This window comes from Peromyscus maniculatus, chromosome 9, assembly GCF_049852395.1.
Source record: "Peromyscus maniculatus bairdii isolate BWxNUB_F1_BW_parent chromosome 9, HU_Pman_BW_mat_3.1, whole genome shotgun sequence".
NCBI classification, from domain to species: domain Eukaryota; kingdom Metazoa; phylum Chordata; class Mammalia; order Rodentia; family Cricetidae; genus Peromyscus; species Peromyscus maniculatus.
The window spans coordinates 63,850,672-63,873,546 of NC_134860.1; the positions used below are offsets into that span (position 1 = coordinate 63,850,672).

Below are 22,875 nucleotides of genomic sequence, written 5' to 3' on the forward strand. Positions count from 1 at the left end.
TGTGGGTACTAGCTAGGAGCAGAACCCAGGTCCTTTGCAAGAGCAGCAAGTGCTCTTAACTGCGGAGCAATCTCCCCAGCCTCCCTACTGATGTATTTGAAAACAATTTCTGTGAATGTAGAGAAGACGAAAGACCACAGCTCCAGTCTGAGCTGTATTTTTCCTTTCTTTTTTCTTTTTCTTTTTTTAGAAATACAGAAGATAAATATAAAAAGTAAAGTTAAAGGGTTGGAATATGTAACACGAATCTTTTTTTTAAGTTCAGCGTATTTTTTTTTTTAAGATTTATTTATTTATCATGTATACAGCAAATATGACTGAAGGCCAGAAGAGGGCACCAGATCTCGTTACAGATGGTTGTGAGCCACCATGTGGTTGCTGGAAATTGAACTCAGGGCCTCTGGAAGAGCAGTCAGTGCTCTTAACCTCTGAGCCATCTCTCCAGCTCTGTAACACGAATCTTAAAAGGTCTTATTACTAAAACAAAAAACAAAAAACAAAACAAAAAAAAACAAAACAAAACAAACGAACAAACAAAAACAAAAAACAAAAAACAAAAACCCTTCAGAGCCAGATATTGAGGTGAAAGCTGAAAGATCAGAGAAATAGAACAAACCAGCCACGTTCTTACCTCTACAAAATCCTCAGTCTCAAGAAAGAGACTTGGTGTTTACTCATACCTTATATTCTTCTGTGGATATCGCTCTGTATAAATAAAATGCTGATTGGCCAGTAGCCAGGCAGGAAGTATAGGCAGGACAAGCAGAAAAGAGAATTCTGGGAACAGGAAGGCTGAGTCAGGAGACCAACATGTAAGATACTGGTAAGCCACGAGCCATGTGGCAAGGTATAGATTTATAAAAATGGATTAATTTAAGATATAAGAACTAGATAGCTAGAAGTCTGAGCCATTAGGCCAAGCAGTTTAAATAATATAAGAGTCTGTGTGTTTACTTTATAAGTGGGCTGTGGAACTGCCGGGGATTGGTGGGAGCTGGCGAGAAACTCTCCAGCTACAATATACCTTTCTGTGCCCTGACATCTTCCTTCTTAGTGCTGGGATTAAAGGCATGTGCCACCACGCCTGGATCTGTTCTCAGTGTGGCCTCGAACTCACAGAGATCCAGACAGATCTTTGCCTTCCAGTGATAGGATTAAAGGCATGTGCTACCACTTCCTGACCTCTATGTTTAATATAGTGGCTGGTTTTGTCCTCTGATCCCCAGGAAAACTTTATTGGGGTACACAATATATCATCACAGAATGAATGCTGATAGAAAACAGGTTTTTGGCGTGATAGTTGAGAGTTTAGGGAGCTCTTGCTCATATAAGCCTTACAGAACTATCTGATTGTTAAAAAACAAAACAGCAAAACAGTAGAATGCTTGCATGCCTTCCTTTGATAATATACAATCCAAATAAAAAAAATAAAACTTCCATTTTGCATCAACTGTAACTTATGCTTCAGAAAAGAGGACAATAAATCATCACCCTTTCTTTCCCTCTCTTCTTTAAAAATTTTTGTCTGTTTTTCACAACAGGATTTCACTGTGTAGTCCTGGCTGTCCTGGATCTCACTCTGTAGACCAGCCTGGCCTCAAACTCAGAGATCTCCCTGCCTCTGCCTCCCAAGTGCTGGGATCAAAGGTGTGCGCCGCCTCCTTTCTTTTTTTCCATTCTTTCTCAATCTTTGATTTTTCTCCTTTCTCTTCTTCCTGGAAGGATGTATGCTGAAATGCCTTCACTCTTAGGCTCATTAGACACCACATTTCCAATTCTCAGTCACTACCAAATGCATGCGTGGAATGTTCTTTCTCTCCCTGACCACAGCAAAGTAAGTGGCAAAATCCATCGTGAGGTAGCACTCAGCACCAAGGAGGGGGTTATCACACGTTCCTTTCAGAAGTGGCGGGGGGTGGGGGGGTGAGGGTGGGGGGGTGGGGGGCATCAGAGGTCACTGGTCCGGCAAGCCACATGATGGAGGAGACCCCTGGTGTGGTAATCCTGTTGGGGAAAGAGTCCCAGGCTGTGATCACACAAAGCCCATGGTGGGACTTTTCGATTCTGACAGCCAGTTCTAGATGACCCAGTGCTGACCCAGGATGCTGTGTTTTGGATGAGAAATATCCCCTAGAGACCGATGTATTTGAGTACTTAGTTCCCTGGTTGATGGTACTGTTTGGGGGAGGTTATGGAACCTTTAGGACACAGAGTCTTGCTGGAGGAAGTCCATCACTTGGGGTGGGCTTTGTGGTTTTATAGTCTTTTTCCCTGTTTGCTCTGCTTCCTGTGTGTGGATGAAATGTGATCAGCCCTTCCCACCATCACGGACTCTCCCTCTGGAACCCTAAGCTAAAATAAAGTTTTCCATAAGTTACTTTTAGTCATGGTATTTTATTACAACAACAGAAAAACACCTAATACACAGACCTTTTGCCTATGGAGAGAATTCTGCATCTCCTCAGATAATTCAGAGAAATCCAGAGATTTCTTCCCATGACAGCCTACAGGTATCTGCAACCCAAACCTACTCTGAGTGATTTCTTCTCAGAGCTGAACCTGCCCCTTTCTTGCCCACTCTGGACTCTTCAGCATCCTTGTCACAGTTTCTACCAGATGCATCTCGAACCAAACGTGATGTCATGTATGAATTTGTCAATACAGAGTTCAGGGACTCTGTGACCTCCACACTTCTACCCCATCTTAAAGTTATAATGACTTACATTAACTCAGAGTCATGTAAAGTAAGATTTTTTTTTTTTAATGTGGCCTAGGAAGCCTGGTAGCCCACATCCTGTGCATGGGAAGGAACATCATTCCAACAGTGATGTCTGTTTTACATTTATCCTATTACTATTACTTTCTTCTTCTTTATTTATTTAAATATATATATATTCTGCCTACAGGCCAGAAGAGGGCACCAGATCTTATTATAGATGGTTGTGAGCCACCATATGGTTTCTGGGGATTGAACTCAGGACCCCTGGAAGAGCAGCCAGTGCTCTTAAACTCTGAGCCATCTCTCCAGCCCCCCATTACTTTCTTCTTAAGGGTTTTGGCCCAAAGTCTCACTCTGTTCTGACTAGTTTCTTAGGATTGAATGCTTGACTACCAACTACAAATTGCCCACATTACAATCATTTCATTATCTAATTCTCAAGCAAAATTTGGATCATCTGAGTTCTGAGATATACCCCTTAGGAAGCAACCTGGCTCCCTGAGTTTGACAATAAAAGAAGCTCCAGGTTGGTCCTTTGAGGTAGGCCAGGGATGCTCATCTACCTTACAGCCTATGACTCTGGGCCAGTGTGGGAAGACCTAGGCTGTCTCCTGCAATTCATCATCCACACACCTTCTGGAGAAAGAGCTAAAATGAGCCAGGGAGACAAAGCAGGTGGTTGGGCAGATTCCACGACGGGTAAAGAGCGGGGAGTTCCAGGGGCCCCTGCTTCCCCGACTTGGAGTCAGCGCTAGCTGTCAGCAGCTGGACACTGTGGGGACCCACATGACAATTAGTATCCCATTTGTCAAGAGCTGTCAACTCTGAAAAGTAATAGCAATGGCTGACCTTTGGGGAAGCCCGACCATGTTTTTTAAAGAGCCTCTCTCTCATAAATACCCCTGAGACAGGGAAGCCAAAACTAGGAACCTGGTTTTTCGGTCTAGGAAACTTGGGTTCCAAGAGGTCCCATGACTTTACCCACAACCTCAGAGCTGGGAGGCTGCCTGGCTTGACACTGTCTTCTCTTCACAGGGCCCTTCTGAGGGGTGCTGCTCAGGAAGCCCATGGCAAGCGTTGACTTTCTGCTTCCTCTGGACCCATTTCTGAACTCTATGCTGGAATAGGACACACACAAGACAGACGGAATCCCAAGAAAGCAGGGAGCGCCAGAGTGACTGTGTTACAGTCTGACATTGCTCATCGCCAGGAATGCAGAACTGATGGGGTTGCCTTGGAGAGTTCTCAATTGTACAAAAATATTGTCTCTTCATATTTATATTTAACACTCAGAATCCACTTTCTTTAGTTTCCTTGATTTAACTATGGGCAAAGCCTAGTTAACTCTCCATCATGCTTCCTGTTACCTTGGGTGTGTGTGTGTGTGGTGTGCGGTGTGTGTTCATATGTGTGTGGTGTGTGTGTGTGTGTGTGTGGTGTATGTGCATATGACCAGCTGCCATACATAAGCTCATGGTTTGAATGGAAACAAATTGGTTTTGAACATTTTTATTATTTTATTTTAACAGCAACCAATTTTTACTTATTTATTTGTTGGTTTATTTGCATGTGTGTGCACGTGTGTGTGCATCACAGTGTGCATGTGGAAGTAAAATGACTACTTGCCAGAGTAAATTCTCTTCCTCCACCACGTGGGTTCCAGGGATCAAACTCGGGCCATCGCACCTTTGAATGCTGAACCATCTCGCAAGCCCTGGATTGTTCTGATCTTAGGTGACAAGAAGATGTGACTTGAGCTGCCTGAGGATCTTCTGGCCACTAAAAAGAAAGCCTGGCCCCCTGCTCTCCTCCATTATCAGGAGACCCCTTAACTACCTGGGGGCTTTTTATTCACAACAAATACAGTAAACAAGTGAAATGCCCATAAAGGAGGGATAAACAGGGGCAGAAAGGTGGCTTAGCTATTAGGAGCACTGGCTACTTTTGCGAGGGACCCTGGTTCAATTCCCAGCACCCATGTGGCAGCTTACAACCATCTGTAACTTCAGTTCCAGGGGATCCAATGGCTCTTCTGGCCTCTGTGAGTTCCTGCATGCGTGGGGTGCACATACATGCACTCTGGCACACATTCATATGAAAGAAAAGTTAAAGAAGTTAACAAACTGTGGTCCATGCACATAATGTTATACTATTCAGCAAAAAGAAAGGAATAAAAAGCAAAGCTTTAACCAGTTAGCACAGATAAACCTTGTCCTGTGAGAAGTCAAATGAGCCAGAAGCAAGGGAGAGGAAGGAGAAAAGTCTCCTGGCTCACAGCCACTGGGTTTAAAACAGAACTCAGATTCCTCCAGCAATCTCACAGTCTGACAATCCTGTGCCTAGCTGTGGGCCTCGTGCAGAAAACCAGACCTTGTCTCAATCAGTATCGTTAATTATGGATGGCGGAGGAGAGGTTTGGTCGGTGTCTTGTCCCTTCTCTGCTGCTGTGATAAACACCACGGCCAGGACAACTAATGGAAGGAAGGGTTTCCTTTGGCTTACGGTTCCAGAGGGTGAGAGTCCTTAATCGTGAGGAGATCAGGGCAGCAGGCTGCAGACATGGAGACCGGAGCAGAAGCTGAGGGCTCATATCTTGAACTCAAAGCCGGAGTGGGGTGGGGAGAGAGAGAGAGAGAGAGAGAGAGAGAGAGAGAGAGAGAGAGAGAGAGAGAGAGATACACAGAGACAGACAGACAGACAGACAGACAGACACACACACACACACAGCAGCTTGGTATATGAAGAGCATTTGGAATAGTGTACATATACATACGTGTGTGTATATATAGTATATAATATATACCATAAAGTGTCTCTTTCTCTCCTCCTTCTTCCCCCTCCCCTTCCTCCTCCTCTTCCTCCCTTTCCTTCACTTCCTCCTCCTTATACGGTTACTGCTTTGTTTTCTTCCTGTAAAACAACGTCCTGCCGGAGCTGCCTCTGGGGACAGTTAGTAAGGTGGTCACCGAAAACGGCTACGATTGTCTGAGCCAGTGAGGGTTGGCAGTTGCACTGTGGGCAGCATTGAGTTTGGCAAACTCTCTGTTCAAAGCCTGACCTTGACGCCGGTGGGGCTTCTCGTGTTCAGCTAACAAACAGAAACTTACTCGTGAATGTTACCTTCTGAGCACTGTGGTCCAGATCCACCGTGGGATCTAACTCTGTCCATGGCTCACACTGGGTTGTTTTTTTGGAGGGGGGGAGGGACGTTCTCTGATGTTATTTCACTTTTCCCAGTCCTCTTATCTGATTGCTTTTTTTTTAAACATCTCGTTGGCTCTCCTTTTTAATCTTTTTTAAAATTTGTATTTATCTTTTATTTATTTATATGTGTGTGTGTGTACATGTGTCTATGAGTGCACACCTGTGCAAATGTATGCGGGGGACTGAAGTCCAACTTGGATGCCATATCTAAGGAGGATCCTCTACCTTGGGAGTTTCTAGACAGAGTCCCTGACTTGCCTGGAACTCACCAAATAGGCTAGGATAGCTGGCTGCTGAGCCCATCATCGACCTGTCTCCACCTCCCCCAGCACCGGGGAGTGTGGCACAGCGTGGGCCACCACACCATTTTTTTTTAAAATGTGGGTTCTGGGGATCCAGCTTGGGTCCTCCTGCTTGAGAGGTCGGGACCAGGCAGACTTGGCTATCTCCCAGCCTGGTCCAGCTCCTTCTTTACAATGCAATTGTTTGTGCGGAGGTTTCCAGCTCTTTGAGGTGCCGTCAGGCTCCTGGGCAGCTAGCTGGCTTCTCACAGTCCTGTCTCTTGCTCTTGTACAGTTTTTGTGCTCCACAGACACTGGTATTATGATGGAATCGTCTTGAACTTGACTTGGGGAAGTTCTTTCAGAGCCCCCTCCCCCCCGCCCGAGACGTTATTCTAAATAGCTCCAGTGTGAACGTCCAAGTCCTTTGGGAGTGGATGTCACTTCAGGAAATGCCAAATTCGCTGAATGAATGAATGAATTGAGAAATGCCAGTTCTGTCCTACAATGAATTAAAAGACTAGTTTCCTTGGGTGGGTCATAAGCCAGGCCTAGCTGCCATTTCCCCCGAAGCTGTCCAAAAAGTATTTTTGAGGAGCGCTGGGTCCCAAAGCCAAGGCTGATCTGCTGTGCGGGCTGGTGTTGGAAGCTCGGGGCAGAGCTGTAATTTCGAGAATGGCCACAAGAGGGAGAGCGCGGTCCAGATTCCATTTAGCCTTGCTCTAAGAACTTTTTTTTTTTTTTTTTTTTTTTTTTTTTTTTTTTAAATAAAGACTGGAGGTTGGAGTAGTTCCCACCCAGTCAGTACCTAGCAGAGCTGCGGAGCCTCCACAGAACATCTCCGGATCGCGTTCCGAGGCTGACCGCTGAACCAGGACAGGGGGTCCCAGGTGCTGACCCCTCACTCAGCCACCAGGTCGAAGTGGTTCTCCTACAGCAGTGAACCTGTGGCCCTGACCTGAGATAAGTCACTGGGTGACCCCGCAGCCTCTTTCTATGACTCCATCTGGATTTGGCTGACTGTGGGGACAAGCTTCAAGGGACTGCTTGGGTCTCCGTGGGGTAGCAGTCAGCTTTCTGGCTACCATGGCAATTGCTGGGAACTGAAGGCACGGGCTCCAGCCTCAGCACAAGCACGCAGGTGAGTCTTACTTATGCTTTGATCTAGAAGCTACTGGGTGATAATGCCCCAAAGGCAGATGCAGGAAACGGTGTGCTGATGGAGCAGAGTGCTGGGAGTTATTGCAGACACGGAACCGGGAGTCGCCTGCTTCAGGTGGGAGGGTCCTGGTGACCCGAGCCTGTAGACACCTGGGCCCCAGGACCCAGCTGCTAGGGATGTAGAGTAGGAGTCGGCATCCTGACGCCAGAGGGATGCTGTTGCTTCAGTCGTATTTCTGGCTATCTCATCATGTCATAGCTCCTGAGCCTATTCAGGGAGTAAATGAGTCAGGGACAGCCGTTGTGTGTGTGTGTGTGTGTGTGTGTGTGTTTTGGATGTATAGATGCATGTATATACACACACACACATATATATATATATATGATGTGTATCTATCTACACACACACACACACACACACACACACATATATATATATATATATATAGTGTATCTATCTACACACATGCACACATCTGTGCAAGATGCATGATGCAGGAGGTTATAAATGGAGCATCTGCACCTCTCCAGCTGTGAGTTAGGATCCAGAGAACTGAGTATAGTTAGAAGATGGAAGGGTGAAAGATCTGCCTACCAACTTTTTCTCAAAGGCCACATTTGCAGTGACTTTATTTGGTCTAAATATATTTTAGAAATCTGGCAATCCAAAGGAAAGCTGTAATCCCTGCAGAGTTAGAAGCCAGAACCCATGAAAATTGATTCAGAGTTTCAAGTGAGGCTCCTGATTCATCTCACCCCTTTTGGTACTCCCAGAGAAACTTCTAGAACTGGGTCCTAATCTCAGTCTTATGCTACATTTGAGGTTCCTTTTTTTTTCTTCCAAAAGGGACTCCATACAGCTTCATTTCTAGGACTTTTTGAGCCATGGGGAGTCTTCAGGACTCTGAGACCCCCGAACCAATGAGGATGTGGATTCTCTTTGGACCCTGTCCCCCGGCTATTCTGTAAGAGTTTGTTTGTAAAGTCCTCTCTCCTGCATCAGCTCCCTTGGTGCTCACTGTCCCCTTGCTCTAAGGAGGGGATCGGGAGAGCAGACTTCACATCACAGGAGTGATGCACAGAAGGCTGAAGGAGGTCAGCAGATTGGGCCACCTTCCCAAACTGATAGGTAGAAAAAGGAGCCCTTGTGCTGTGAGCTGACTCTCTCTTCACACCTGTGAGGAGTGTGTGAGGATGTCCCACAAGTGCTTGAGTGTGTGATACGGTCCCACACCTGTGCGGAGCATGCAAGGATGTCCCACACCTGTGCGGAGTATGTGACGCTGTCCCACAAGTGCTTGAAGGGTGTGAAGCTGTCCCATACCTGCTGGAGGGTGTGAGGATGTCCCACACCTGTTCAGAGCATGTGAGGCTGTCCCACACCTGTGTGGAGCATGTGAAGGATGTCCCACACCTGCTTGGAGTGTGTGAGGATGTCCCACACCTATGGAGAGCTGTGAGGCTGTCCCAGGGCACTTTTAGCTCTCAGATAGAGATTCTGGAAGCTGTGCTTGTGCCCTACCCCACACTTGGTGAGGAATGAATCATAACACCCCCTGGAGGTCAGTAGAATGCCCCTCCCTGTTTACAGGGTGGCCTCCCTCTGATCAGCCAAGCTGAAGTCCAGGCTCCCTGAGCACCAGTGGACCTATGGCTCCCTCACTGCCAAGTTTTTCCTTCCAGCTCCCTCCTCTGATCATGCCCTTACAGAGGTGCTCTGGCTGGCCCTCCAAGGTGTACCCATCTCTGCTGCTTTATAGTGGCCCTAAAGATGGCCATTGAAAGTGACTGACACACATGTATATCATTGATACAGCAACCGTGACTGAGCCTGGGGACCCCTGAATGATCTAATTACTGCCTCTTCCACTCTAATTTTCCAATTATCATCATTCTTGCTTCTTTGGTCGTGGTTAGGTTATCTTTAAAATGAGAATGGTAAAATGATGGGCTGCCTTCCTGCTCTGCTCATAGTGCTCCCAGGAGGAGCCCCCAGGAGGTCCCTGAGGACAATCTGTCTGAGGCCCGAGGGGTGTTTACAATGCACTAGCAGCTTGCACGATTACCAGTTCTCTAGATGGTCAGTTGTGACATGCTCGAGAATGCAGGTGGGGGGGTCTCAGAGTCCAGGACCTGCTCCCGACTCTGAGGAGAAAACACAGCCCCACGTAAAACCAGGGCAGGCAGAACATGCTTACATTTAGTTTCCAAGTAATGAAGAGTTAAGCATTTCCAAACTCATCCCTCTCACATCTGGACCTGCTCGGCCCCAGCCCCCTATCTCAGCTCCCCTAGGCTGCTGCTGAGTCCAGCCCAAAGGTGGGGAGGATGCCCAGGAGGGGTTGCCTTGTGGACACATTCCAGATCCCAGTGGTCTGAAGCCAGCTGGGAGAGAAGGAAGGTGGCGTGGCAGGTAGGGTTCCCTGCCCTGCAGGTTCTGGGAATCTCTGGCTGTAGACCCCGCTGCCTTTGGCCGAGTGAGGGCTGCAGAAACAGTGGCCTTCTGCTTTGTAAGCTCCCCGAGATCGAGGCCAGAGGGGAAGGGACCACACACATCCTAAGACCAGGGAGGATCCCCTATAGCTGAGCAGGGTTGGAGCCACCCAGTGCCCCACCTAGAGGCCCTTGCTGGGTGGAGGGCTTGGATGGAGAACTAGTGTTAGGAGACTAGCAGACTGGACACTATGGGGAGAGACACAGAGAGGCTGGGTGGGATCTGTCTATGAGACAGTCTGGTAGACCCAAGGACCATCTTCATCTTCTGACCCTTCAATAGACTGGAAGAAAGACCAAGAAACTGAATGTGTGTGTGTGTGTGTGTGTGTGTGTGTGTGTGTGTGTGTACAAGTGAGTGAGCCAATGTGTGGAGACTGTGGCATCTCATTACTTGGAGCGGTAGAGCAGAAGACTCCATCACTCCTAGGTCACTGGAAGGGCAGTTGAACAGCCACTGCTCTGCCCCAGCCTCTTCTCAGCCCTAAAGGCCTAGTCTCTGGGGACCAAGTTCAGGTCAGGAAAAGAGAACACATGTTTTTGCTCTGGGCTTGCCTCCCTTCCTCATCCCCACTGATGCCTCCTTCATGCCCTGCCTCTAAAGAGGGAAGGGTTGACTCCTAAGATGCACACGGTCTCCCCACTAGGATCTTCCAGGCACTGCACCATCTCACCCAGGCTGTGGGGCCTTGCTTGTTTCTCAGGATCTCAGTGGGTGTCCTCCATGCTGGGATGGTACCCATCTTCCTGGGAACTTTCTTTTTCCAAAATTCACTTTAAAGAAAAATAGACGCCACCCCATCTGATTTCTCTTCTTCCTTTGCCACCTTTTCCTCCCCTCCCCTCCCCTTCCTTCCCCTCCCCTCCTCTTCCATTCCCTTCTCTCCCCTCCCCTCCCCCTTCTTTATTTTGGTTAAATAGCCGTACATCCAAAGAGCATCAGGAAAGCAAGTCGACATGAACTTATGGCCAGTTAGATCTGTGCTGACAGGCCATATATGTGAGGAAAAAGCCAGAGGGTTTTGTGTAAACAAACACTTTGCAATTTGGTTTTCTCAAAAGGATTTTTCTCATTACACAAAGAATGCAAACGCATCTTAGAAACGCTCAGAAAATCCCTTCCAGCCTGGGTCTCATAATGTCTTTCTGTCCTGGAGCAGTTCCCGCGGGCTCTGAGATGGCCTTCCAGCCACACAGTTATGCGTAGCAGAATGGGATGGTGTGGGTCTCACTGTTGTGCAAACACCATGGCTGGGTCACTTCAAGTGAAAGGATTTCCCACATCGGGAGCTCAAGCCCTTGCTTCAGCCTTGGGGGGTCACTTAGGCAGAAGTCCCCTGGCTAACAGTTGCTCATTAAGACTCACCCCCTAGGCTCCCTGGGAGATGAATTCCTGCCATGGCCCACTGTGGAGCTAGGGGGCCATCTCACCTCCTCAGCTGAGCCTAGAACTCTCAATCCATCTGTGCTTCTAATTTCCCTTATCCAATTATCTGACCCTCCTAAGCTGCAGATGGCTTATTCAGTGGTTCTCAACCTTCCTGACACTATGAACCTTTAATACAGTCCCTCATGTTGTGGTGACCCCACCCGCAACCATAAAACTATATTCATTGCTGCTTTATGACTGTAATTTTGCTACTGTTATGAATCATAATGTAAATATCTGTGTTTTCTAATAATCTTAGGTGACCCTCGTGAAAGGGTCATCCAACCCCAAAGTGGTCGTAACCCACAGGCTGAGAATCTTCGACAAACGCTGCTTACTAGTCACCATGTGGATAGTAGCGTTTCCTTCAAGTGCTGTCCAGCACGGCCTTGGTGTCTCCGGCCTAAGGCTCCAGCCCCTCAGAGATCTGTAAAAAGGAAAGATTCCCATGCTGAAAACTGTCCAGAGCTCGGCCTTATAGCACTGAACAGGGAAAGGCTGGAGATGGAGGGGTCCCAAGGACCTGGATGGTACACCTAGCTCCTTAGATGTAGAAAGGGGCCCACTCCAGGCTGGGGGTCCTGTGAGCGGGCACCTGGTTGGACCGTTTGTTTTCCACATAGTTGACTCCGTGTCTCCTCTGTCCCTCATGCTAACTGATGTCTCTCTTGCTCCAGGACACGATGGACAACAAAGCCATGTACATGCACACCGTGAATGACCGGGACACCAGCTCTGTCTTTGAGGAGCCCTTCGACGGCAGGAGCCTGTCCAAGCTGAACCTGTGTGAAGATGGTGAGTACTTCTAGCTCTCGGGGACCCTTGCTTTCCACCCTGCCTTGGTGGCCCCAGAGCCTGTGGTCCTCCTGAGCTCTGCAGACAGTGGCTACTCTATCTTTGGAGGTCTTTTCTCTGGGTTTTCTGTCATTCATCTTAATAAGCCTATGTTATCAGCAAGGTGAGGACCCATTTTATGGATGGATTTGTTGAGACTGAGAACAACACATCGAAGATTCTATAACTCACCAGCCCCTCAGAGAGGTGCCGGCACGGAATTGCCTTGTTCCTCAGAATGGAGACAGAGGAACCAGGACGCTTTCCCAGCACCAGATCCCTGTGCACCAGCAAGCAGGCACTTAATAAATGTCTGTACTGTCGTTGAGTAGGTACCTAATAAAGCTTGCTCCATGCACAAACCCACTCTTCACGAGGCTTGTGTGGAAGAGGAGAACACTGTCCCACTTCTGAGAGGGTTGTTTTGGAAAGACTTCAGGCTGGCTACCTAGAGACAGCGCCTTGTCCACGCTGTGGTCTGTGTTTTGCGACACGACACCCTGTCAATTGCCTCTCAGGAGCGACGGTTCTTGTCTTTCTCCTCATGGGAGCAGATGTAGAAAAGGAAGACGTGTCTGGGAGAGGCAGGAGGGGACAGCCCCAGCAGGAGCGACAGACAAGGAGATCTGAGCTTCTGAGTGAGGGTTCCTCAGCCCAGCCTTGGGGACATTTAGCAGTTTGCTCTCTCAGGGTTCTAGTCTGTGTGCTGGATGTCAGGGGTGCTCTGGAGGGAAACTGGACCAGTGCCTGCCCTCAGACAGCTCCCAGTTGCTGGTGGGAGGAGGAGCAGGCTTGAGAGCAGTCCCCTCAGTGTGGATTTTGACATCAAGCAGGGAAATGTCTTCCGGAAAAGGGCTGAAGAATGACTGTACCACTTTTCCTCTGCTGTGGCAAAATGTCCAAGAAAAGCACCTTAAGGAAGGAAGAGCTTATTTTGACTCACAGTTTGAGGGTGTCACGGCAGATACGGTATGGTGGCAGAGGCCACATTTTATCCTCAGTCAGTGTCTGTGTGTGCTCTGGAGAGAGCATCTTCTTTGGGGAAGGCTAGGGAGAATGTGTGTGAGTGCATGCATGTGCGTGCGTGCGTGCGTGCGTGCGTGCGTGCGTGTGTGTGTGTGTGTGTGTGTGTGTGTGTTGCCTTACTCAAGATATCAGCAAGGGTGATGCTGACCCATGCTCTTGACTTGGTTCGGGTCTCATTGGCACATCAGCAGAGAGGCCAGGTTTGGCCAGATAGCACTGGGGTTGAGGGTAGGCGGAGGGAGTCACCAAAGGTCACTGCCCCTTGAGTCAGGCCTCCGGAACTCTGGGTTTTGCTCTTCTTGCCTCCTGTCCCACCTCTGTCTTCCACCTCTCATTTTCCATGCTTCCACAACCTTTTCTCTCTTCACACACTTTTTGCACAGTTGTTACACTGTGTCTTCTCTGCTCACATGGCGAGCAGCAGGTGGCCTGGAGGAGGCCTGGCACCTCTTCCAAAGTAGGAGGGCTGCTTCGTTCCAGGACGCCTCCCAGGCCCCGTGCAGGACAAGCACTCTCAGCTGTTCATGGAAGAGCTAACGAACTAAGGACGAGAGCACAAGGGCCTTGGGATCTAAAAGCAGCCAAGCAAAAGCCTTTGTGGCCCGCTCCTGAGTTTTCTGCATTCCTTCACTCTTGGCCCCTGGCTGGTAGGTTCTGGGAGGGGACGCAGAAACAGGGAGACTTGAGCCAGATTGGATCTGTTTTGGAAGGATCCGGATACTTTTTTGATCTTCCTCTCCGGAGAGTAAAACAGGGGAACAAGGGGCGTGAGGCCAAGATAGGGAAGAGGAAACTGGAAGGAGCTGGCGAAGCGGGGGAGCCTGGGCCAGGTCCGTCCCAGAGGCCTTCAGGAGATTAAAACAGAAGTGTTGGATGAACTCCAAGCCCCTTCTAGGGCTGACTCCTAAAATGTAGGGTGGGTGGAGAGAGGGAGGGGGCCTGTGTTTCCTCTTGTTGGAGGCTGGCCCTTGGGTCCTGGCGTGGAGCAAGGTCCTCAAAGCATAGCCCAGCTGTTCAGGTGTGACACAGATTTGACTGCAGGTGGGACTTTAAGAACTGTGGGTGGGGGTTGGAGAGATGGCTCAGTGGTTAAGAGCACTGGCTGCTCTTCCAGAGGCCCCGGGTTCAATTCTCAGTACCCCTATGACAGCTCGCAACTGTCTGTAACTCCAGTTGCAGGGCATCTGACACCCTCACACAGGAGTATATGCGTGCAAAACATCAATGCACATAAAATAAGACTAGTAAATTATTTTTTAAAAAGTAACATTTGTAAGGGAGGCATAGCCAGGCAGATTTTCCAGTTTGAGGCTAGCCTGATCTACAGAGTGAGTTCCTGGACATCCAGAGCTACTCAGAAAAACCTTGTCCAGAAAAAAAAATATATAAAATAAATGAGAATCATGGGTGTAAATACTCATGTTGGACAGAGGCCTGGCCCTGGCTGCATCCTTTCTGGGTTCTGTCTAGGCCTCCTTGCCCCATCCCTCCCAACGAGAGTCCATGGGTTCTGTCTGGACCCTCTTGCTCTTACACGCTTCCTGAGGCAGCCATAGCCTTCCCACCTCACCCTCTTCACCGACCTGTGTCCCGTCCACCATCTCAAGTCCCACGGACCACTTCCCCGGGCACAGCCCTGCTTGGGTCTCAGAGCTTGTATTGTTTGTTGGTGTCCAGCCACTGTTACAAAACACCCGGCAGACACAGCTCACAGGAGGGAGGGTTCATTCGGGTTCACCTTTTGAGAGCTTTTAGCCTACAGTTGACTGGATCCATTGTTTGGGCCTGAGGTGAGGCAGAGCATCGTGACTGTGGGAGTGTAGGTAGCAGAGGCCGCCTTTTGACTCCATGGTGGCCAGGAAGCAGAGAATAAGCCTAGGGTAAGTTACAGCCCCCGAGGGCAAGACTCCAATGACCTATTTCCTCCAAGCAGACCCAAGTTCTGGAAGTTTCCATCACCTACAAATGATGCCATCAAATTATGAGGCCATCACTGTGCCAACCCACCAATTATGCAAGGGCCCTCAGGAGCCTCTCAGTTCTCAAGGATCCGATCCAGTGTCTGGGGACCAAGGCTTCAACACCTGAGACTTTTGGGGGACACAAACCCATAACCAATCATTGCATAAAATATCATGTATTCCACCCAGCTGGACTCTTCTTTGGGTGGTGTGTGTGTGTGTGTGTGTGTGTGTGTGTGTGTGTGTGTGTGTGAGAGACTCGAAGCCAGGGGAGGTGACAGGCTCTTCCCTGGGTTCTCCAGACACTGTGTAGGTGGTGGACACTCAGGAGATCTCAGTGACAGCACATGACTCACCCAAGGCCACTCATGTAGTAATGGACTGAAGACTGACTCAGGGCTTCCCTGCCCGTAATTCAGGGTTTCTTCCTGGGAAAGGAATTGAAAAGCGGACTGATGCTACTAAGTGACTGATCCTCATCTCTGGATTCTGAACTGATAGAGAAATTGACTAGGAGGTGGGTGAGAATTAAAACACAGAATCTGCCTTTGACCTGGCGAGGCTGCCTTCAGGGGTGTGGCCCGGGTCTGCCACCGGCTTGCGCTGGGCTCACTCAGGAGAGTCCTAGGCAGGAGCTCATGGAAAGACGATGCTCACACAGCCAGCCAGCATGTGCAGGTGCTCTGGTACTGCCCCTTCCTCGATCGCTGCCCCCTACCCTTCTCACCAGAGCATCAGGGACAAAGGACAAAGCCACAGGCAGCTGTCTCCTCAAACCAGTTCTTGTGCAGGCTGCAGGGTCGAGGGTTCCTGTTTTTCAGGCTCAGGTCAGAACTCCAGAGCATGGAAGCAACACCAGGTCTGAGGGTCACAGCCTCATGCTGCATGCTGGATTGAGGAGGGGGAGTCCCTTGCCCAGGGAGTGTCCTCAGCGCAAAGGAAGGGGCGTTTCCCCAACAGCATCTCCCATACCACCTTGCTGCGTTTATTACTTACGACTGTTGACCCCTCCCTTCCCGCCCCTTCTGTTTCTTCCCCTCCCTTCTCTCTTCCTCTCTGCTTGCTCCTAGCTTCTGCCCTCCCCTCCCCTCCCTGCCTTCATTCCTTTTGATTTGTACTTCACAGGTGGGAAGGGAAGCGGAGGGACTGTGGCTCGTCACTGGTCCCCTCCATGAAAGCCCCCCTGACCACCCCCACACACACTTTCAAACACGGCGCCATCTTATCCTTACATCTGTGGAGCTGTCCACCTTCCCCGATGGCCTTGGTAGTTCCGGTCCTCTGTACCTCTGAGGTTCTGTCTTCTTTTCTATGTCTTACCTCTCAGCAGCCTCCCTGGAGCCCACTGTAGACCAGAAGGCTAAGGGCAGGCACTAGAACCTGCTAGGCAATTGCATACGAGATGTTATAGCAGAAATGCTTAGAAGAACTGTTCCAGAAAAGCCCCCAAAGGCCTCTTCTGCCATGTGGTCTCGCTCAGCCCTCCAAACAGAAACTCAAAGCGGGGGCAGCCAGGCCTGCTTCCTCTTCCTTCCTTCCCTCCCATGCTCCTTCTCATCCCTTGCCTCAGCCTTGCTTCAACCTCCCGCCTCCAGCCTTAGTTTCCCCTGCCTGTTCAGCCAACTGGGGGCCTCTCTAGGCAGGATCTTGGGCTCAGAGGCAGCCTGGGAATGGAAGGCGCCTGGCTGGGCCCGCCTCCTCTCAAGCGGTTTGTGAGGCCCTGAGAGAGGTGTTAGTGTCAGAAAAACAGTCCTGCTCTCTCCCTGGGCTCAGCCCGCCCCAGCGCACGTGTGGCGTCATCCATGGCTGCCCACGGGAAGCCAGGGGAGGTAATGAGTTACACGTGCTTCTGGTGATGGCAGGATGCCTGCAGCCTGGTCTCTCTGGTCCCACGTTCCTTCCCCCATAAAATTCAATCATTCTCCCAGGGGACCTGCTACATCTACCTTCCATCCAGCAAGCATCACTGCTTCGTTTGGCGTAGCTGAGGGCGGCATTGAGGGTGACCCCCCCTTTACAGGTTAGAGCAGACAAGGGCTGTGTGACAAGTACTCACTCAGTACTGTGACACCCAGGGACATGTCCTGTTAAGGAAGAGCAAAGAGCCAAGCACTGGTAGAGGAGGGGTGAGCACCTGGGGTGCTGGTGGCCTGATGACCCAAGGGGTCATCTCCCCAAAAAGGCTTAGAGAGTGGGAAAGAACTGTAGTTTTTCAGATCATGGGCCACACACAACCATTGTGAGCTTGGGCGCAGACCTCAGGCTAGGCGCGGGAGCCTGAGTACCCACCCTGGTCCACTTGCCACTGTTCTGTAGCCTGTCTCATGTCTCCTTGGGTTCAGGTACTGGGGGACCCTGGCAGGAGGAGATGTGAGGGCTCGGGTGTGTACTGCTCCCCAAGGCCTGCTCGGCAGGGCTACCTCAGGCTGGGGGTCCTCTTTAGGAGAGCTTTTTCTTTCCGAGTTCCAGCTCCTCTGTCTCATGCCTGAGACATCCTCAGACCCAAGGGTGGTGGCAGCTCCGGGACCCTGTTCTGTCCCTGGAGAGTGTCTCATATCTTTGTCACCTGTTGGCATAGACTACCTTTCTAAAACCCAGAAGTCTGTGTGTAAGAGAGGGCCATCTCTTGCCCTGGGTGGGGGGCTTTGCTCAGCATCCTCATCCTTAAATGACAGTAATGTCATTGTCCTCCCAGGACCAGAGGAGGATCACGTGACCGAACCATGTAAAGCAGTAGACACTCGGTTCCATGTGTCCCTTTACCTGTTTGAGAGACCTTGAAACACTTGGGGAGGTGGGGAAAGGGAAAAACAGAGAGGTCCTGAGGAGGAGAAGGAGGAAGAGAAGAAAGAGGAAGAGGAGGAAGAGGAGGAGGAGGAAGAGGAAGAAGAGGAGGAAGAAGAGGAGGAAGAGAAGGAGGAGGAGGAAGAAGAGGAAGGAGGAAGAGGAGAAGGAGGAGGAAGAGGAGAAGGAAGAGGAGAAGAGGAGAAGAAAGAGGAGGAGGAAGAGGAAAAGGAGGAGGAGGAAGAGGAGGAGGAAGAGGAAAAGGAGGAGGAGGGAGAGGAGGAGGAGGCTGAACACCACCACAGACAAACCCAGCATTAAATGTGTTTATTCTTTGCTTAGACATGATGCGCTTTCTTCTGCGGCACGCCCTGCTCTGTTTTGGGGTCGAGGTGGTCCAGCTGCAGCCTTCAGGGACACATCAAGCTCAGTCGCATTCAAATGGCCCAACCCTCCGGTCTTCCAAAGCAGACACCCGTGTGACCCTTCCAACGTGTGCCTGCAGCTGCCTGCGGAACTGAGGGAGAGAAGTCAGGGACGTTAAACTTGATTTCCTCTGCCCAAAGAAGTCAGCTCACCCATCACAGCAGGGTGGGGGCGGGGATGCGTTACAGGTCTGGCAATAATGATGATGCAGATCTAGACCTGGGTGAGTCCTCCACTTCCACCTTGTAAACATCTTCAGCTCAGGCATCTGACAGGGACAGGAGAGGAACTTGGGATCTTTACTGGCATTTGGGGCTATTCTGCAAGCTGGTGACCTTCTGGGATTTTTTGTTTGTTTGTTTTGGGGTATGTATGTGCACACATGTGTAGGCATGTGTGTGCATGTGCATGCATGTGTATGTATGTGCGTGCTTGTGTGTCTGCGTCACAGGTCAATCTTTGGTGTTGTTCCTCAAGCATCATGTACCTTGTTTATCTCTCTGACCTGAAACTCACCAGGCAGGCTAGGACAACTGGGCAGTAAGCCCAAGGGGTCTATTTGCTTCCTTCCCCTTGTCCCGGGATTACAGGCATGGGCCACTATTCCAGCTGTTTCCACAGGTTCTAGGGTGAATTCAGGTCCTTACGTTTGTAGAGCAAGCCCTTTGCTGACTTAGCCACCTCCCCAGCCCAAGAAGAGGATTTTTTGGTCTGCGTTGAGGCAGAATCCTAGGCTGGTGCTTTTTGAGGCCCTATACATTTAGACAGCATACCCCCCCCCCCCCCCGCCCTGTGACAGCATTACCCCACCCCTGCCCCCTGCCCCCATATTTGCAGTATCCTTTTAAGACAAGGGCATTGCCTTTCATTCATTTTTTTTAAGTTAAATTTTATTTTTTAGAATTTCATATGTGAGTACTGTATTTACATTCCCCCCCCCTTCTCTCCCCTCCACCTCGTCCCATTTGTTTAGGGCTGACCACTAACCTGATTACCCAACAGGGCACTTGTTCTAGCAGAAGCTGATCTTCTCTCAGCCGCCATTGATCGCCCCAGCTCTTTATCGAGTGGTAGGGCCTTGTGAGATTGACCCCCACCCACATTGTCATTGGACCAGCCCTGTTTACATGACCAAATTTATGGGATTTTATGGGTGTAGTTTTTCTGCTCTGACTCTTGAAGTCTTTCTGTCTTCTCTCCTGTGCTGTTCTTGGAGCCGTGTGTGTAGGAGGAGTACTGTAGAGGGGTGACTTGGGGCTGGGCACCCCACGGACAGTTGCCCACTTCATTTTGATTGGCCATAGATTTCTGAGATGGTTTCCATCTGCTGCAAGAAGAAGCAAGAGCTCATTTACTGCGAGCATAAGGAGAAGTATTTAGGATGCTGTTAGGAGCTGTGCTGACTTGGGGAAGTGGCATGCTAAGTCCTCTTTTAGGATCGACGGCTTCACCAGCCACGGGTAGTTGGTAGCTGATTAGGTTTCATGTACCAGACAGCAGTTCTCTCCTGTTGAATTTGCCTAAGGTCCAATTTAGATGGCTGTTGGTTGCCCTCAAGACACAGGAGTCACTACTACACCCTTGGGGCTCTCTCGCCGTGCTGGTCATTGGGGTGGTCTGTGGGCTTCACAGCTGGCTTGACAGTTGACTGGCTTCCTTTCCTGGCAGCTTGTGTAGAGTCTTCAGCTACCCCTCAGGGAGGTGGCTTCCAGGTCAGTTCCAGATCTATTCCTTGGAATCTTGGGTCAAATGCACATGGCATCTTCAGCAATGAGGTCTAGCTTTTAAGTTCTGGGAGACAAACAAGGGTGAGGGCCTGGATTGTTCTGGGAGTCTCTTCGACTCCCCTGACCAACAACTTGAAAGGAGGTTTCCCATGCCAGACACTGGGAATTTTGTTAGCTAGTCTATGGCTCTTGGGCAGAGCATTATCACCCCAAGTGGCATATCTTCATTCAATATATTCAATATATATACACATATGTATGTGTAAACATATACTATGTACACATTTTCAAGTAAACCTGAGATAATATGATTCCATTTGGGACAAAATTAGTGGTACCTCCCACCAGGCGCCACAAGCCACTCATTCTTTGTATAAGACTCCATGGCCCTCTCCATCCCACTTGGATCTTAGTAGCTAGCTAACTACCTTGTCTGCTCTTCTCCACCCCTGGACTCTCTTCCATCTCTGAGCCATGGCTCTCAAAGCAGACACACAGCAGCCAGCAGGCTGTTCTTGCATCAGTGGGAAGTGAGCACAAACCACCCATTGTTTTCAAAGAATCTTTATCCAGAGTAACCTTGGGAACAGATAATAGGGCTTGGGACACAGAAACTTTATGGGGAACTGACAGAATTATAAGACAATCTGGAAGTATTAGGAGGAACTGTCCTAGAGCCCCATGAGATCGTCATGGAATTAGCTCAGGCTACCCCGCCTCCATTTTAATCATCTTCTTTCCTTTTCTTAAAAATGGACGTGAAAGGTTCAGACTCATGGAATGATGGGGGTGATCACTTCTACATCCACCCCTCCCCATACACCTCCTCTTTTTTTGGCCCATCTTCCCCAAGGACTAAACAAAGCCTGGGGACAGGCCCGGTCACCATGTTTGCTGATCCCTATAGCCCAGTTGGCTGTGCTCATAGGAAAACCAGACCAAATGGTGGTGGCGGCTTTTCTTCTCCCACCCTCCCACTCAGCAGTCAACACAGAATACTCTAGCTCAGCTCATCAAACAGCAGGAGGGGGGGGATCAAAAAGTGGAGGGGGGCGGGGTGTCCTCTCCACCAGCTCTGCAGTACCTGGACACCAGCTAGCTGTCTTCCAATTCACTTCAGTTCTGACAGCATCTTCTGGCAGACAGCATCAGATCCCACGGAGGGAGGGCCCACCGCAACACTGACCCACTAGAGAGCCCATTCATGTGCCCTAGATCATGGCATGTTTCTAACCCTGGCTATAAACCAGAATTCCCATGAGCCCTTCCTCCAGCCTAATTTGTTACATTGGCTCAGAGCTCAGGAAAACACTTTAATTGCGTGTCCCCATTTATTACAATGGGCAATGCTCGACAGTCACATGGAAGCATTACGCAGGATGGGGTAGTGAAGAGGGGTGCAGAACCCCCATAACCTCCTGGGACACACCACTTCCAGCATCGTCCACAAATTCAGCTATCTGGAAGCTCTCAGAACCCACTATTTGGGGGATTTTAGGGAGACTGTATTAGCTAGTATGATTGAGTAATCACTGGCTATTGGTGATCACCTTCATCCCTTTCCCCTTCTTAGTGGTTTAGGGGTGGACTGCACATTGGTCCTTCCCTGTGTACCTTGATCTTTTTGGTGGTCAGGCTTATTTTAAAGCTACATAGATGCCCCCAACTATCTTACTGATGTACAAAAGGCCTTCTGTTCACTCTTGAGGTTTCAAGGGTTTGGGGCGATTCCTCAAGTATATACAATGAAGACCGCTGTATGCATCACTGTATCAAAGATGTTTAGGACCTTCCCGGGTCCTCCTAAGACTTACTGCATAACCCACTGTCACTTCAGGCCAGAGGCTTTCCTTGACTTTGTCTCTGCCACATATGTGTCCTCTTCACTTTTATGAACAAAATCTAATGGAGCCCCCCCCCCCCTAAAGGCACCAAGTTGCAGCTGCATCAGGGACAGAGGTCATTTGGGGCTGCCTCTCATCATGCATATTGTACAATGAAAACAGCGTGAGCGATGAGTAACCAGTGTGAGAACGAAGCTTCTAATGAAGTCAGACTTGGGCAGGTTTAGTGGAGATCCTTGGATGAGCTGAGCACTGGGGTTCCTCCCAGCAATAAAACGGGCCCCACCTGCTGTTTATGGGCCTGGAACCAATATTAAAGAGACCCAAAGAACATGACTATCGTGATTGTTAAAACTCAAGTTGGTGGGTTCGGAATCATTCCATCCCCTGCGTGCTGTTGTTCCCACCCAGTTACTTTGGAGATAAAATCCTGACTTATCAGACTTAACTTACAAGTGTGCTTGTAGAAGGAGAGAAAAATAAATCTAAGCAGATAACTCCCAAAAGGGTCTAAAATTATAACTAAAAAAATTGAAACATTATATTTGGAGAAATTGAAAGTTCTGTTTTCAGGGGAAGAGTATATTGATGAGGGACAGTTTGGAATGCTTTCACATGCCTCACAGCTCTTACGTGAGAGAGAGGCTTTAAATCTCCCTGCAGAGAGCCCCACACCCATGCCTGCCCTCGTGGCAGGGCTGGGAGGGGGGCTGGGCTGCCTGATACTCTTTGGGCCTGCTCTTGCTCCCATTATTAAGGCACTCCACACTTCTAACCCCTGGGAATAATAAAATACTTTAAGACAGGCTTATTTTGAATATGTCCTACCAAAATAGACATCAAATGTTTTTCCCCCAATAAACTGAATTCTGACAATAGACAGTTCGTTTTCTGTCCAAGAATGTGTCCTCACATTCTCTCTCGATATGAGTTTTACTCTAGAACCGTGCACTTCTGTGCCCCGGGTCTGTGATCTCATCACTGAT

General features: G+C 49.4%; 1 protein-coding gene across 1 annotated transcript in view; it reads left to right on the forward strand.

Moving 5' to 3' along the window:
- The first annotated feature begins 6,977 nt into the window (after positions 1-6,977).
- Scara5 (scavenger receptor class A member 5) overlaps positions 6,978-22,875 on the forward strand; it is a 93,043-nt gene continuing 77,145 nt past the window's right edge. Inside the window, exons 1-2 of the mRNA XM_006988777.4 lie at positions 6,978-7,345; positions 11,965-12,082. Coding sequence (XP_006988839.1) covers positions 11,971-12,082 — 112 coding nt within the window. The 5' untranslated portion in view covers positions 6,978-7,345; positions 11,965-11,970. The remainder of the gene's footprint in view (positions 7,346-11,964; positions 12,083-22,875) is intronic.